The sequence below is a fragment of the Micropterus salmoides genome, unplaced genomic scaffold (assembly GCF_014851395.1).
Source record: "Micropterus salmoides isolate LMB-PRFRI ecotype aquatic unplaced genomic scaffold, ASM1485139v1 Ms_hic_scaffold_11, whole genome shotgun sequence".
NCBI classification, from domain to species: Eukaryota; Metazoa; Chordata; class Actinopteri; order Centrarchiformes; family Centrarchidae; genus Micropterus; species Micropterus salmoides.
In genome coordinates, this window is record NW_024040152.1 from 16,739,829 (window position 1) to 16,755,680 (window position 15,852).

The window sequence follows — 15,852 nt, forward strand, 5'->3', positions numbered from 1 at the left end:
TTATCCAACAACTGTTTTCCTGGCATCAGAATGTTTTGAGTCAAGTAGTCTGAAGAGTCTCAGATAAACATACACATCTGAAAACGATTCAAGAAAATTCAAAATTCAATCAATTCATTCTGATTAATTGTACCAATAAAGTTTTTATTTACTTTTGATGGGGAGCAATTATCATGGCTAGTGTATTTCATATCCTGAGATTTAATTGTTTACATAGTTTTTGAAGGAACTTGGCACGTAGGTTGTCCCAGACATCTTTGAGAGGTACCCGCAGTTCTGTGGATTTAGGCAGCCTCAGTTGCTTCTCTTTCTTCATCCCAGACAGATTCAGTGATGTTGAGATCAGGGCTCTGTGGGGATCATGGCATCACTTCCATGTCTATCTTTATGATGAAGATAGTTCTCAATGAATTTTGCTGTATGTTTAGGGTTGATGTCATGCTGCAGAATAAATTTGGGGCCAATCGGATGCCTCTCAGATGGGATTGCATGAGGAATGGGTATCTGCCTAAACTCAGACCATTCATTCTGACCAAATCTCCATTTGCAGCCCCACACTTGCAATGAACCTCCACCATGCTTCACTGTTGCCTGCACACACTCATCCCTTGTACCTCTTTCCAGTCCTTAGGCAAACAAATTTAGACTCATCAGTCCAGAGTACCTGCTGCCAATTTTCTGCACCTCAGTCACTGTCCGTTTTGTGAATGGTCAAGTTGCTTTGCCTCGTTTCCATCTCAGCGGTATGGCTTTTTGGCCACAAGTCTTCCACAACAGCGACTTCTGACCAGACTTCTCTGGACAGTAGATGGGCGTACCAGGGCCCCACTGTTTTCTGCCTGTTCTGAACTGATGGCACTGTTAGACACCTTCTGATTGCGAAGGGAAGTGAGCATGATGTGTCTTTACTTTGGTGCAGTAAGTTTCCCTGGCCGACCACTGTGTCTACAGTCCTTATGTTGCACATTTCTTAGTGCTTCTTTAAAAGGGCTTGGACAGCACATCTGGAAGCCCCTCTCTGCCTTGAAATGTCTGCCTGGGAGAGACCTTGCTGAGGCAGTATAACTACCTTGTGTCTTGTTGCTATGCAGGCAGTATAACTACCTTGTGTGTTGTTGCTGTACACACTATTTCTGTGGTGGACCTCACCTTGTGAGCTGAGTTTTGCTGTTCCTCACCTAGTTGTATTCCTCCTGCACAGCTGTTTCTGTTTCAGTTAATGATTGTTGGTTTGGTAAAATTGTTGAATCATACACCTGACGATATGCCTTCAAAATCCCTGACTTTGTGCAAATGTACCCAAAAGAATTGATGCTGTTTCGAAGGCATAGGGTGGCCATACCAAATATTCATTTGATTTAGATTTTTTTGTGAACATTGATTTTTTTTTTCTTTTGTCCAGTCACTTGTTAATTGATAAATAAAATTGAAAGCATTCTTACGGTACAGCATTTTTGTATACTTGCCTAAAACGCTTGCAAAAGCCTGTTTTTGCTAACCAAAATTAGCATTATTTATTTGACGGGAGGTCAGCAAGAAGGATCAGCCAGAGTTGACTGGTTAAACAGGACTGTCATCACATTCTGGGCAGGAGTCTGAACCTAAACATACTGGAGATGTGGACTCCGGATCTGTAATTTTACCACATGTTCTCAGGGATAAGGTTTTAAAAAGTATGGGAATCTAACTAGGTGTTCATCATCATAATTTGCATGTTGAGTTGTGAATGCAGAATGAAATGTCTAGCTACTTTTGTGTCAGATTTCAATGTGGAGAAAAAAAGTTATTCTTGTTTCTGTATAATAAAACCTTGCCAGGTGTAGGAGCAGATTTTTCTTTTTTTGCCAGGACTTTCCTTTTTATGTCAGACATCATATGACAGCTTCAGATTAGTATAAAGCATGGCCACGTCTGCAATTTCTCAAGTGCATTTAAACTACTCTGACCACCCATTGTACTGTATGTACAATACCAAGAATGATGTATGACAATCTAGAGGTTAACCTATCATGTATTTTACGAGAAGAAAACACCAATACATGGATTTAAAAATAAACATTATTTTATGGAGCAGAACTTTTTTTGTTCTTCTTTCCTAACTTGTTTTGTCAACCCTTTAGGGTGTGGAGCCACTGCTCTGTGCCATAGCAGGAGCTTTTTCATTTGGTTTAGCTGCATCTACGCTAACCAGCAGATGTCAGCAAAACATAGCAATGGTTTTCTTGCGATATACCCAATTATTTTTCTTGCCTCAGAGACATAATGTATTTTGACACAAAATAAATTGATCAAATCAACATTGTTTTTGATACAAACTGTATTTGGAATATGTAGCACAAAATCGGAATAACAAAATCGTTATAAAATGAACATGAGAATCTCAAACATGTTTTACAGTAAGTGTGTTTACCGTTAATGCCACTGTAACCGAAACCCTTAACCCTAAAAGATGATCCATGTGTGAAGGGTAGTAAAAGTAACCATATCAAAATCAGATGGTGATATTTTCACAAGAAATACAATGTTAGTATTATAACATTATTGTTGGAAAAGTTAAGTATAAAGATTGACACAGCTGGATAATGAATCACTATTGGCCCAGTCAAATAGTCACTGAGTCAATACGAAACCAACAACATCACTTTCTTTTGGCGAAAGTGTTGTGTTTGATATGTTCCTGTTTCATTTCTCTGAAACCTTTTTTAGTGATGATTGGGACATTGGTTGACTAAACTGTCCATTCCAAAACTTTCACTGAAGGGCTATTGCGATGCCACTTGGAGTAACTTCTCACAACAGGGCAAAAATATATACATCTCGCCCATTTTTTTGCAGATCAAAAATAGCTCAAAGATGAAACTGCAAAGAAGACATGGTATAGAATAGAAGAGTAGTAAAAAACTGATAACGTTATTTATTTTCAAAATATTATTCAGATATATTGTACAAAATGCTGGAACAGTTTTTTTTCAGTATGCTTTTCCCTTTAGTATGATTTAGCGTGCTCTAAATGTAACTGTAAAGTGTGATGTGAAATGGGTGTGTGTGTTTGAGTCACATGTTTTATCCTGCATACATAAATGTCAGTAATGTTGCAACTGTGTGACACACATGAACCCACGTAGTACACTGTACAGTGTGTACCACAACAGCACACTGTATACAGAGCTGGTAAAGTTTTCACCATTGGGATTTAATTTTTAATGAGTCAAGTGTGTGAAGTAATGTGAAACAAAATTCCCCCCAGCACAGAATCAGGGGCACTGACCAGATGTTTTGGGGTAAAAAGATTTATGGTTCACACACACCCAAATAAAAGGCAAACACATCTGCCTGTGATTTTGGTCAAACTTTTGAAGCCATTGTGAAAGTGATGTGGTTTAAGCGTGAAGGAAGTAAATGCAGAGATCAAACTTTGGACCACTGAAGAAAAACATAAAACCTTTATCCCCATCTGCTGCAGTATCAGCTATTAGGCTTGTATAGAGCTCCTCTGTGGCTGTACTTGCACACAGACCACAAAGGTAGTTTTTCTTCCCATTTGTGAGGCCGTTAGTTTCAGGTCAAGAGGAACAGGTACGGTTTCATGCAAGTTAAAATAGGAGTGTGATTTTTCCAGTCATTCAGTGAAGTCGGGTCAAGGCCGCCCAGCAACTATAACTATACAGTATTTCACAAGACAAAGTCTGAAGAAAGCAATGATTAGAGAAAATGAAAGAAAAGATGTAAACTTAATGCACAGGTTTGCTTTCTAATGCTAACAACCACGAGATACATACTCTATATAAAGAAACCCTGAATGGCTCAAAATTCGTTTTTATTTTTAACTTGTCAATTACTGTCATCTGAGAAATATAATACAGCACACAGTAAATTTAAAAATGCAAAAGTATGTGAACCCTTTGGAATTACCTGGATTTTTTGCTCAAATTGGTCATAAAATGAGATCCGATCCGATCGAAGTCACAACAACAGACAAACACAGTCTGCTTAAACTAAAGCAAACAATTATTTGTTTTCATGTTTTTTTTTAACACACATGTAAACATTCACAGTGCACTGTGGAAAACATATGTGAACCCTTGGATTTAATAACTGGCCGACCCTCCTTTGGCAGCAATAACATCAACCATCAGGTCTGATCTGTAGTAGCAGATCAGACCTGAACAACATTCAGGAGGAATTTTGGACCTTTCTTCTTTACAAAGTGAGCATTCTGCGCTTTGCTCGTGCAGTCATCTTTCCAGAACGGCCACTCCAAGGGAGGGTAGCAACAGTGCTGAACTCTCTCCATTTGTTTAACTGTTGACTGATGAACATTAAGGCTTTTAAAGATACTTTTGTAACTGTTTAGCATCATGTAAGTCAACAATATTTAATCGTTGGTCTTCTGAGAGGTCTTATGTTCGAGGCATCGTTCACATAAGGCAATGTTTCATGAGAAAAGCAAAAAAATCTTGATGTTTGTGTTTTGTATAGGGCAGCTCTAACCAACACCTCCAATTTCATCTCATTGTTTGGACTTTAGGTTGGCTGATCCCTGACTCCAGTTTCCTTTTAGAAAAGTCTTCTACACCTACATTTTCCTGCACTGTGAATGTTTACATGGTGTGTTCAATAAAAACATATTACATGTAATAGTTTGTGTGTTATGAGTTTAAGCAGACTGATTTTGTCTATTGTTGTGACTTAGATCAGATCACGTTTTATGACCAATTTATGCACAAATCCAGGTAATTCCAAGCGGTTCACATACTTTTCCCTGCGACTGTATATTTAGTGGACATATGGGCTTTAGTTTCTATCCAACATGAGCAAAATAGTTCATTTATCTTCATTACCACCTACAAACTGCCTTTTGTGATTTTTGTTTCTTCAGTTTGACATCATGAAAAGGAATCCACTCTTTTTAGAAGCTGGCCATCCCACTTTTCATTCCTCTTCAAGAAACTGCTATACTGTTGCTTCAGTGGTAATATCACACTCACACAGACAAACACATACTGTACAAGCTATACTGCTGCCTTTGTTGAGCAGGAAGATTTTATGCAGATTAAAATTCCCTAACGCATAATTCTTTGTAACGAATAACTACCGTCTCGAAGGAGGCTTTGTAAATCAGCACTGCTGATGAGCTGACAATAGATGTCAGATGAGTGGGTATAGCAGGCAATTAAGGAATTCAAGAACTATGAATTATGTTTGGAAATGTAGACCAACAAATCCTTAGACACAAGTACACCTACAGCTACAGCTCCAATTGCAAAACATTAATTCTAAGACAACTAGCAGCATTGTGCCATGGAAAATCCTGATGCTTTTAAACCACGGCATATGATTCTCGGTTCTCTCTGCAAGCCATTTATTTTGTGTTAGAAGTTGCACTCTCCTTCCTCAATGATGACCAAGGGAATGGAAGGAGAAGAGCTGTAGACTGCTGTTTCAGTTGTGTGTGTGTGTGTGTGTGTGTGGGTGTGTGTCATGCAGCTGAGATGAGAAAACTAGGTGTGGGGATGTTTGGATGATAAAGTCAATGTGCTTGTTAGCACTAACTGCCTCCCTAATATGCCAATTGGGCACATCCTGTCCGACCTTAAATAATATGAGTGTTCTCAGGTGAAACCCAAGTGACTCATTCTCAAAAGTTTTTGCAACACAGACTATACAATTATATCTGATTTACTGCTTTCTTTTTGCTCTCTACAGCATTTTACCCACAGTTTCACACTCATACATAGATAAGGAAAAATGTGAGACTATTGTCCATGCATGAACTGAGCAAAACATTAAACTATTTGTGCACACACATTGTTATATATATTTAACCCATCCTAACACTGGTTGTCAGTCTGAGTTAGCCTGGGGTTTTCTTGAATGGGGCGATTCATCCAGTAATCCACAACTCCTGCCAGAGACTATCCAAGAATGGATCAAAAATGCAATCACATCATGGAAAAAGGTCATTGGTTTAATTTTTTACTGGTTGCAATGAAAACACAGAAAATACAAGCATTAAATATATTCCTGAGCCCTGGTAATTTATATTTGTCCTCATGGGAGACATGACACTGAGGCATTTATTTCAAACAACATGCGTGCCATTTATTTCAGTTATTATGTACTGTGAAAAGCACATCCTAGGCTATCTAGTGATGTAACACACATAGGGGTACAATTTTCAAAATAGCAGGGATTGCAGCTATGGCAGTAAGAGATATGATTAAAATATAAATATATCATACAAATATAAATTGTTTCTGTTCTTCATAAGTATGTTGTTTTTTATTTATGAGTTAACTATATTATATTAAGATTTTAGCAGTGTATGTTAATTGTAAGCCTTTCTAAATACACCTTTTAACCCATGTCCTTTGTGGGGCGCAGTGGGACTCATATTCTCATTTTCAACCATTTTCCATACTTCAGGAAACAGTGCACTTAGCGAGGCAAAACAGATTTTTTTACAAAATTATTAAGGGAGAGTCAGACATTGAGTAGTCAGAAAATGAGGAGGAAGAGGCAGTAGAGCAGGTTCAAAAATTAGTTTTAAATGTATGTTTCTAATATTCATCAAATGAGAAAGAATTTTTAAATGTTTTTATTATTTTATCATTACCAAATCATGCCATCTAACATACTTTTTGTGGAAAAGATCGACCCGATGTCCATTACAAGGGACATGTTATAAAACATAAATAACATTTTGGAGAAAACAATCTTTATGACGTGTTTCTTACGTCCCAATTTGAATGATGTAAAAAAAAAAAAAAAAAAAACATTTTTCAGTTTTAGGAGAGAAATTAGTGGATGATTTCCAGGACAGGTAGGCTCGAAAAAGAGTCCTCAAAACTTATTCCACATTTGTGTTGGTAGAGCAAATCAAATTCTAGTTAAAAGTTCTGTTTCTCTTTTATCCTAGATTGAGCTCAATCTGTGTCATAAATTAACTGTATTTTGTCAATTCATTATTAATATGATCAACAGCATTTTTATCTTTCCAGAAATATAGGATGAAGATGCTCCCTGTGATCCTTTTGACTTGTGATGGAGTCCCTGTTCAAGGCGTGTGCTGGCAGTGATGGTTCCTCTGACACAGTGAGTTCCACAGACTGGACACATCAGAGCTCAGTAACTTTGTCAAGGAAAGGCCTGTAGGTTTAACATAAAACAATACTGCAGTGGTTCACTAGTAGTTATATTTGTGTGGTTTACTTATTAGTCTAATATATCACAGCTGGTGGATGGTTTTCACTCCAACATCTATAACACCCATTGAAATATTAAGCCAATTACTTTTTCGTGTTGTTTGTTTTTGGTTCTAAATGTTGCATCAATATGCTGGTTTATGCTGCAAAGATGGAAAAATAACGAATGACAAGGGTATAGTATACTTGTGCTCTTTTAAGTACATTCTAAAACTGATAATTATTTGACCTAAAGGATAAGACTAGTGAAATTCTATACTTGGCTTCTTGTCAACAAATCACATGAAAAGACTAAAGCCAACAATGAATTGATCCAAGTGTTCCTATGTATCCAAAGCATGATACAGTAGGCCTACATCTTACTCCTCTGTGCCACAGAGCTCCATTGCTCTCCAAAAACCTATTTGTCAGCCACACTGTTGCACAGAGGGATATGGTTCTTCAATGTAATGAACATGGGCACTGGTGTTGACATGGCACCACATGTGTGTTAATCCGCTGATAAAGATAATCCCAATAAAAGCACTATTTACTCCTTTCTGAGTAACATTTCCCAAAATACTACAGTTCTGAGTTGTTTTAGTGAATCACTTGGTAAAGTATGTGTTTTGGAAAAATTTAGAAACGGACAATGCCTTGGTGTTTTCTGTCTTTTCATGGGATTAGTTGACAAAAACGTGGAATATCACCAGCCTTATCTGTAGATTTGAAGTTCTTTATTCAGCTACCTGTTTGAAAGACATGCCACCTGCAGTTAAACCAACACAGGACAATCGGGAAGATATTCTAAGTTTGCTCTGAACCTCTTTGTTTACCAGGCAAAAAAGCTTTCTCATAAGGGCGGATTCATTTTGAAATGGGTATCATCTGGATGCCACATTGGCCTTTTTTGCTCTGACCACATAATTAACTGTTAGTCATACTTGTGTTCAACAGGCTACTTTGGTTCTTTTACGTGGGCAGTTTTCAGTGCATGTGGTCTTATTGTACTTCTGAGAACTTCAGAATATTTTACTTTTTCCACTCCTGCCTGTGATCTTGAGCTGGACTGAGCAGTTACATCTCATGTTGGGACGGGATATAACGCTACATTTATTGTTCCACTGCATTCCACAAAAACAATTAGTTTGTCATCAAGACAGAGACTTTCGAAGTTTCACTCTAGTTGTGGTTGTGTTGTCTGCACTCTTTATATTTAACCAGAACACAACAGCAGAAAGTAGTAGTTCCTGAGGCCCAACAAAAAAAAAATACAGGCTGAGTTTTCCAAGTGTGGAAAATTCCATGTGTTTCTGTGTGTGTGAACTGTTCAAGTTATCACACTGGCCACTAGATGGTGACAGAGCCACAGATCCTTGTGCCAAACCACTACTGCTGATGTTGCATGAATTATTTAACTGGTGTATGTGCCAGTGGTGTCAGCTTGCCTCTGCCTCATTGCCCCACACACACAACCAATAACATCATAGTTGGTCCACACTGACTCTCACTATTGTTTTTGTTTTTTTTAGCCTTTAATGTAGTATCTTCCTGTTTTCCTACAGATTGCTGGCGACCCTGCTGCCATTGACCAGCTTATGAGCTCATTGGACAAGAACAATGATGGAGAGCTCAGCTCCCTGAAGTTCTGGCAGCTGATTGGGCATCTTGCAAGCAAACACGGGGTGTTCAACCAATAGAATGTCATCCAATACTCTGTTACAGCTCCGTGTGTGTTCCTGACTTGTTTGTGTGTCATACACTTTGAGAAAATGGGAAAACAGCCAAGTGGGAAACATCCAAAAGTCGGTTTCAACTGCAAAATGCAGTGTATGTATCAGAGGTCTGTATTTTTTCTCACGGCTCTCTCACCAGCAACTGCCAAACTGGCACAGACTGTCACAAAATACTACTGACCAATTTCAGCAGTATTAGACAAGGTCCTAGATGTTTCACAAACGCTCTACTGCCTTAAGAGCAGACCTGTAAGCACAAACTTACTGGTATGCTGGGGAGTTGCAGAATAGGAATGCATTTTCTGAAGACTGAGAATTTGTGTGTGTTTGTTTGTGTTAGCACTATGTATTCTTGGCCTGTCTAATTCTATGAAAACGCACGTTATGCTTTATCAGATCCCTCCTGGACACAGACAGAAGTATGGTGCTGGCAAAGAAAAATTTTGGAAATAAACATCTAAATAAAATTTATAAACGTGTGTTTCCTGCTTCTCATGCCTTCATTTGTTAGTTTGTTGAACACTATCTTTCTATTCTTTACACAAGTGAGTAAAGTTTTCAGGGTGTGGCTTGAGTACATCTGTCTGTTGGGAAAGCTTTTGAACACACGCGCCCTTAGTCATGAGCGCTCGCCTGTTCCTACATGTTAAGAGAATGTGTGCCAGAAAAAGAATGAGACGAATGCGCAAGTATAAAACAGACACAGACTATGAAAAAACGAATATATTTCTTAAACCCCGTTACGAATACTTACTCTGTTTTCTTGAACAAACGGAAATTTTTGTTACAAAATGTTGCTGAAAATCTGCTGTTGCTCAAGCTGCGCCCCTTTCCACATTCCTCCTCTCCCAGGCACACGCCCTTTGACAGTGAAAAAAAAGTTGGCTGGAGTGAGAAGTTAAATCACGGAAAAGATATGTGTTGCTGGTTAATCTTGCCCAAGACTGAAGAGGAGGACCTGTGAGAGAGAAGGAGAACAGCTTCTAGTGAAATCGTTTCTTGCCTTTTGTTTTTCTGTCCTAACGGTGAGTCTTTACTCTGATAATAAGTTTTATGCTGCACCTCTCTGTAGTGACAGGACATTACCAGTTTAGCTTATTTCCTTAACTATGTCATACATTTTGTATAATTAGCGAGCGTCTCTACTGTCATTACCCAGCTTGGTGGTCACATGGATCAAGTTGTCCTTCTTGGTAATCGAACCCCAATCCCTTTACACTTCCAGAGAAACCTAAGTCTGGAGTCACGTTTACTTATTTATTTGCTGTGTGTCATTCCTGCCTCTGGTCGCTCTACAAATTGTCAGGATTAGTTCGGGCTAAATGTAAACGGGGGACGTACCCGGGAGAGGCAAGCCCCTGACATCTCTCTTACGCACGGCGCAAATTAGTTAGTTTTGGCATCTGCGCCGAGACAGTTTGTGCCCCGTTAAACAGTCATACTGTGATCATTGTAGCGGTGGTCAGATTTGGCTCTTACCAGTCTGAATTATTAACGTTATGATAAGACTCCGGTAGCGAGAGTCGAATGGCTTGGGCCTGTTGTAGTGAATGACGCGCAGGAGAAATAGCGACCTGGGCGATGACAGGTAACATGCACATGGAGGAAGTGAGTCAGCCACACCTAACGCAAATAACACGACCAGGGTGGAGCTGATTGTTTCCTGGGATAATTCAACTCTCATGAACTATCGTGAAGCCAGCGCTCATGACAGTTGTGTGGTCTGTGGCCAGTCTGTAAAAAAACTCTGAGACATGAAAGATGTAGCAACATTTTGGTGGTGAGGGGTGGTTGGGTTGGGTTGGGTTTGGGTGGGCCTACCTGTTTTACATGTAAACTGGTTTGTACATGTCAAGCCTAGCTGCAACAATGACTAAGCTCTCATCTCATCTGCTCAGTACCTAGTCATGCTTTATGTTATTTATTCTGGAGGTACTATCCATATACACCATGAAACACACTGAGAGCTTTTAAAATCTACAGTATTCTGGTCACAATCAAAACATACAGACAAAAATGACATATAATGTTAGGTAAATCCCAGCTCTTTGGCAAAGGGAGACCTGGCCAAGACGAAATGAGGGGGGGGGAAATACCAAAATACTAAGTATGCTATACTATGCTTCATATGCTGAAATAAGATATAGAGACAACAAAGGGGTCTTAAAATTATCTTGAATTATGCCAGAGATATTTGATTCCCTAATTTGATATTGAATTTTATTACCACCTTAACATGAAACATTTATTTAACCAAATTCAAAACCAGTTACTGCAGTAGTTTCCAATCTGGGGAGAAGGATACCTTACAGGAAGAGATGACTTGATGTGTGTGTGATCGGTAAGTGGAGAAAAAAAAAACATCCTCTTATCCTTGCTTTTTTCCACTCCAGAATTACTGGATACTTTTAGGTTACTGCTTTCTAAAAATATCGAAGAAAGCATCACTCTTTGGTTAACTATCCATACGTCACAAGTAGACGTTGCTTTATTTTAAAATGTCTCAAGCCAATAAAGGTTGGAGTCACAGAAATAGCATAGGTGTAGTGCAAAATTTCAGTGAAATGCCACAAAAATGACCTGTAATGTAAATGAGACCTCGCACAAGCACTCATTGCACTTAAGTCATTATAATCACTATCTCAACGCTGTGAATCTGAACGGAGCATGTGCTGAGAGACTGTAGGCGAGCTTCATGTGTTGTCAGCACCCACAGTCAGGGCATCTCTTGCTCTTATCAGACAAACCCTACTGCATGTTCCTTTCTGCCTATTTGTAATTCTGTGGCCCTGATGTCTCTAGTTCTGTCCGAAGCCTAGTTGGTTTTATGTTCATCTCATTACACTCGGAAGAGATTCTAATTAATGGTGGCCTGTCAGGCATTTTGATATATGGCCTGTAGAGCCACAAACACACACAGACACTGGGCAACCTGCTCCCGTGCTGCTGTTCGTCTTTTAAAGGGTGTTAGGAAGGTGTTGGTACAATTATAGTAACCTATTAAATAATAATGAACAGCATGCTGATGACAGATGCTCACTTGTATGTAGGAAAGAGTGATGTGTTCACCTTTGTGTGCATGCGTGTGTGTCTGTGCTGGCATGGCAGGGACACATGAAACAGAATCCAGGGTTTGCGTGACTGCTCGATCTCACCCAGTAATTAGGTTAATGCAGCAGAAGTCCTAATTGCTGTTGTCCTTCTCTAGATACGTGTGTGCGTTTATCTTTCTGTCTGTCTATCTGTTTGTCATTGTGTGTAGGTCAGTGTAGGTGCATGTAGTGCGAGCATTGAGGTGTGACATCTGTGTCAGATGGGAGTTTTACCAGCTCCTATTGTCACGCCTACATCATCGCCACAGGCACCCACCATCATTACCCATCCTGTGGCCACCGCTGCATCCCTGTAGTTTTCAATACACAGTGGAAATGCAGCAAGGCCTTGCACAGAAAGCTAGAGACCCATAGTAGTTCCATATGACAACATTTTCATAATAATTGTCTGTGGTGGAATGTAACCATGTACTCTACATATTTGAGGTGCTTGTATGTTGAGTATTTCCATGTTCTGATACTTTATACTTTTTACTCTACTACATTTATCTGATTAAATAAATTACTAATTACTTTTCAGATTAATATTACAAAATTTATTCATCAAATAAAAATGATGTATTTTTATATGATATGATATACTTATAAAAGACTTTATTGATCCTGGGGGGATTCACAAGCTGTCAAGCGGTACATACTTTAATATAGTTAAAAATAGTTCTACCTTTATCACTAGCAACATTAAAATGATGGACAGGTCAATTTATCAATAATGTTAATCAATGATATAATAATAATAACATTATTTTGAAACAGGCAATTCTGCATAATAAGTACTTAAGTAAATTTTGTACTTAAGTAAATTTTGAGTGCAGGCCTCTACTTGTTGAGTATTTCTACATTGTGGTATTGCTATTTTGACTTGAATAAAATATCTGATGCCTTCTTCCACCACTAATTGTCATAGTGTACTGTTTTTGCAGTTGGTATACAAGAAATCAACATACTTTAAATTTTATTGTACCAACAGGAAATATGAAATACATGTGATGATGGATGGCAACTAAACTGTACTGTGTGTCCCAAATCCGTATCCTTCATACTAATTGTAAACTGTTTTTACAGTTAGTATACTAAAATCCAACACTTCTTATCATTTTACACTAACAAGAAATTATACAATATGCAATAATGGATGTCAATCAAACTTTGGAATATCACTGCCAATTCTATGTCACAAATAGACATCAAATATCTTCTGAGGTGTTCCCGGGGCTGTTAATATGGCTATCACCATCGAAAATTAGGTTTATTTATTTGCAGCTGTTAGCACTAGCAGCTCCTCTGTTTCCTTTGTGCAGTGCATTGTGGGAAAGCAGCTCACTCAAACATCAAGCGTATAACTGTTGTGATTATACTTCCTTTTGTGAAATTTCCACACACTACAAACTCAAAATCTGAAAATTAAAATGATTATGTAGTTTGGAATTGAGACATGGCTTGTGTCTTTGGCGTGATTTCACTGTCACACAAAGGCCAAAGCAAAAATATTTAATAAGTATTTGGTTGTTTCATCAAAACTTATACTAAAACAAAAAAAAAATTGGAGCTGTGAATAGCTCTTCTTAATCTTTGTGCATTACATTGTGAGACTACAGACCTGTTTCACAGCAGACATTTTGATTTGTCACAGTAGGAAAAGCACAGGTGTTTCTGAAAACATTAACGATAGCTCTGTTCTATTCAAATGTCCCAATGTATAATGTATAATGTCAGCATTATAGTTAGTGAGCATGAACAATACCAGAACCCTGAAACTGAAACCGCTGAATGAAATCAACTATCATTATTTTTATTATTTACAGGTGCTTTTCCTACTGTGACATGTCAACGTGGTATCAGTGAAATCGCCTATAGTGTCCATCAGCTTTTTTTCCAGTGTCTAAAACATAACCAAAATCTGTGTAGAAATGGCATGTAATATGGAAATGGGACATATCTATTGTTTTTAGATTTAAGAATTGATTGATTGATTAGATTTAAGAAATGAAAGCATTAATGTGTTTCCATTTTGTTTCTTTCCTTCCTGCAAGGCCCAACTATCAATAAGCTATGAGTGAAATGCGCCAAAGCTGAAAACTGTTCAGCTGAGCATTTAGCTTCACACGACTTTGAGATTCTGTCAATAAGAGCAGCATCAGATGTTTTTAGGATCCTTTAATGCACTGGCACTGTCATACTTGAGCACAGTGTGCAGCATACTCCTACAGTGTGAGGGGAGGTTTGCTGCAGCAGACGGGCAGCAGGCAGTAATCTGAACCTGTGGCCTCCCTCTGGCTCCTGGGGATCAGATGTCCACCATCAGAGATCACCGCTCCCATTGTGTTTACCTCAGAGACTCCCCTCCTCTTCATCCTTCCATCACTCCCTCCCTCTCTCGCTCTGTTTACCTTGGAGGGCCTCCAGCCCTCCGCTCCTCCCCTGCCCGCACGCTTTCCTCCTCTTCTTCTATGCTGACATCATTTGTGTGTCACCTTTCTCACATGTTTAAGTTCAGAGGACATATGCTAGCATATCCAATTCCAATACAATTTTAAGACGTGATCCAGTTATCACCCAATAGTTACATTTGTCTCATCTCCGGTGTACATTTAGGGCTTAAATGGCAAGTGAGACAGTTTTGCTTTGCTAATCACTATTATAACTATTTATTTACAATGTGGGGTTTAACTGAACATTATAATGTGTACTATGATTGCACAGAGTTAATTATGAATCACTAATCTTGATCAGTCCGCTAGGCATGAGCAATCCAAGGTCATGGTGTACTCTTCTGCACTGATGCACTCAGTAATTGAAATAAGCCTTTTATCCACCTAAGACTCAATGCAAATATGTATTCATATTCATAAAATTCATGGGAGCTGTATCCAACGGCATGATGTCTGTTTGTCTAAGATATGACCATATCTCTCCTTGCCACTTCCTACACTCAATTCTCCTTTTTCGCTTTTTGCCCTTCTCTTTCTCTCTTTAGATATGGAGGCAGCCATTAAAACTGTAGTGACCACATTTATTAGTTCTTCCAGGGGGAAGGAGAACCTAGACGGGAAATCCTTCCAGAAACTGGTAAATAAACAGCTTGGTGGCATCATGGAGGTATGGAACTAGACAACTTTTTGCTGTTCTCCATTATATTTTTTTCTCTTCCTTTCTCATGAGGAGCAATATTAACATTAACAGTATTTCCCCATCTGTTTCTGTCGATCCCTTTGTCTTCAGGATACAAACAGCTCCTCTGCCATTAAGGAGATGCAGCGGGGACTGGATGAGAACAACGATGGAAAGGTCAGCTTCCAGGAATACCTCACTCTGATCGGCTATGTAGCCAACTCCCTCAGTCAGACCAAGAGCGGATCCAACACAGATGCATCATAGACGCTTATGAAGCTGCAGTGTTTGGTGCCTCAACAAATTATTATCTTTTCTCATTTCCAAATGTTCCAAACATCATGTATACATCCCAACAGCCCATAATCATTTTCATAGTTAATCAACCAGTTCTATGATGCCCTGAACTACAGCATCGTGTCTGTCCAGATCAACCTTTTTTCTGTCACACCATATTGATCTCCAATGTCAATGACACATTGAAGGACTCTGAGCTGAGAGTGTCTTTTTTTTAATACCAATTAGACAAAGGATACCTACTGTATTTTAAAAATAAAAGCTTTATATAATAAACTATACTGTGTGCAGTTTTTTAATTTGTGTTCCATCTTTCTTTAGTTGCATTTTCATTTTCATAAAGTGTCTAATTGCTGACGTTATCCGTTTAACATGCATTAAAATTCTGCAGTGGTTTTCTCTTATATGATC

The 15,852-nt window shown here is 38.6% G+C and overlaps 1 protein-coding gene and 1 pseudogene across 1 annotated transcript; both read left to right on the forward strand.

Moving 5' to 3' along the window:
* Positions 1 to 6,506: 6,506 nt before the first annotated feature.
* LOC119897603 lies at positions 6,507 to 8,988 on the forward strand (annotated as a pseudogene).
* Positions 8,989 to 9,792: 804 nt separating this feature from the next.
* si:ch211-105c13.3 (uncharacterized protein LOC325758 homolog) lies at positions 9,793 to 15,720 on the forward strand. Its single transcript, XM_038711424.1, has 3 exons — positions 9,793 to 9,945; positions 15,011 to 15,132; positions 15,256 to 15,720. Exons 2-3 carry the CDS (start codon positions 15,013 to 15,015, stop codon positions 15,409 to 15,411), a joined length of 276 nt encoding a protein of 91 aa, XP_038567352.1. The 5' UTR covers positions 9,793 to 9,945; positions 15,011 to 15,012; the 3' UTR covers positions 15,412 to 15,720.
* The last annotated feature ends 132 nt before the right edge of the window (positions 15,721 to 15,852 follow it).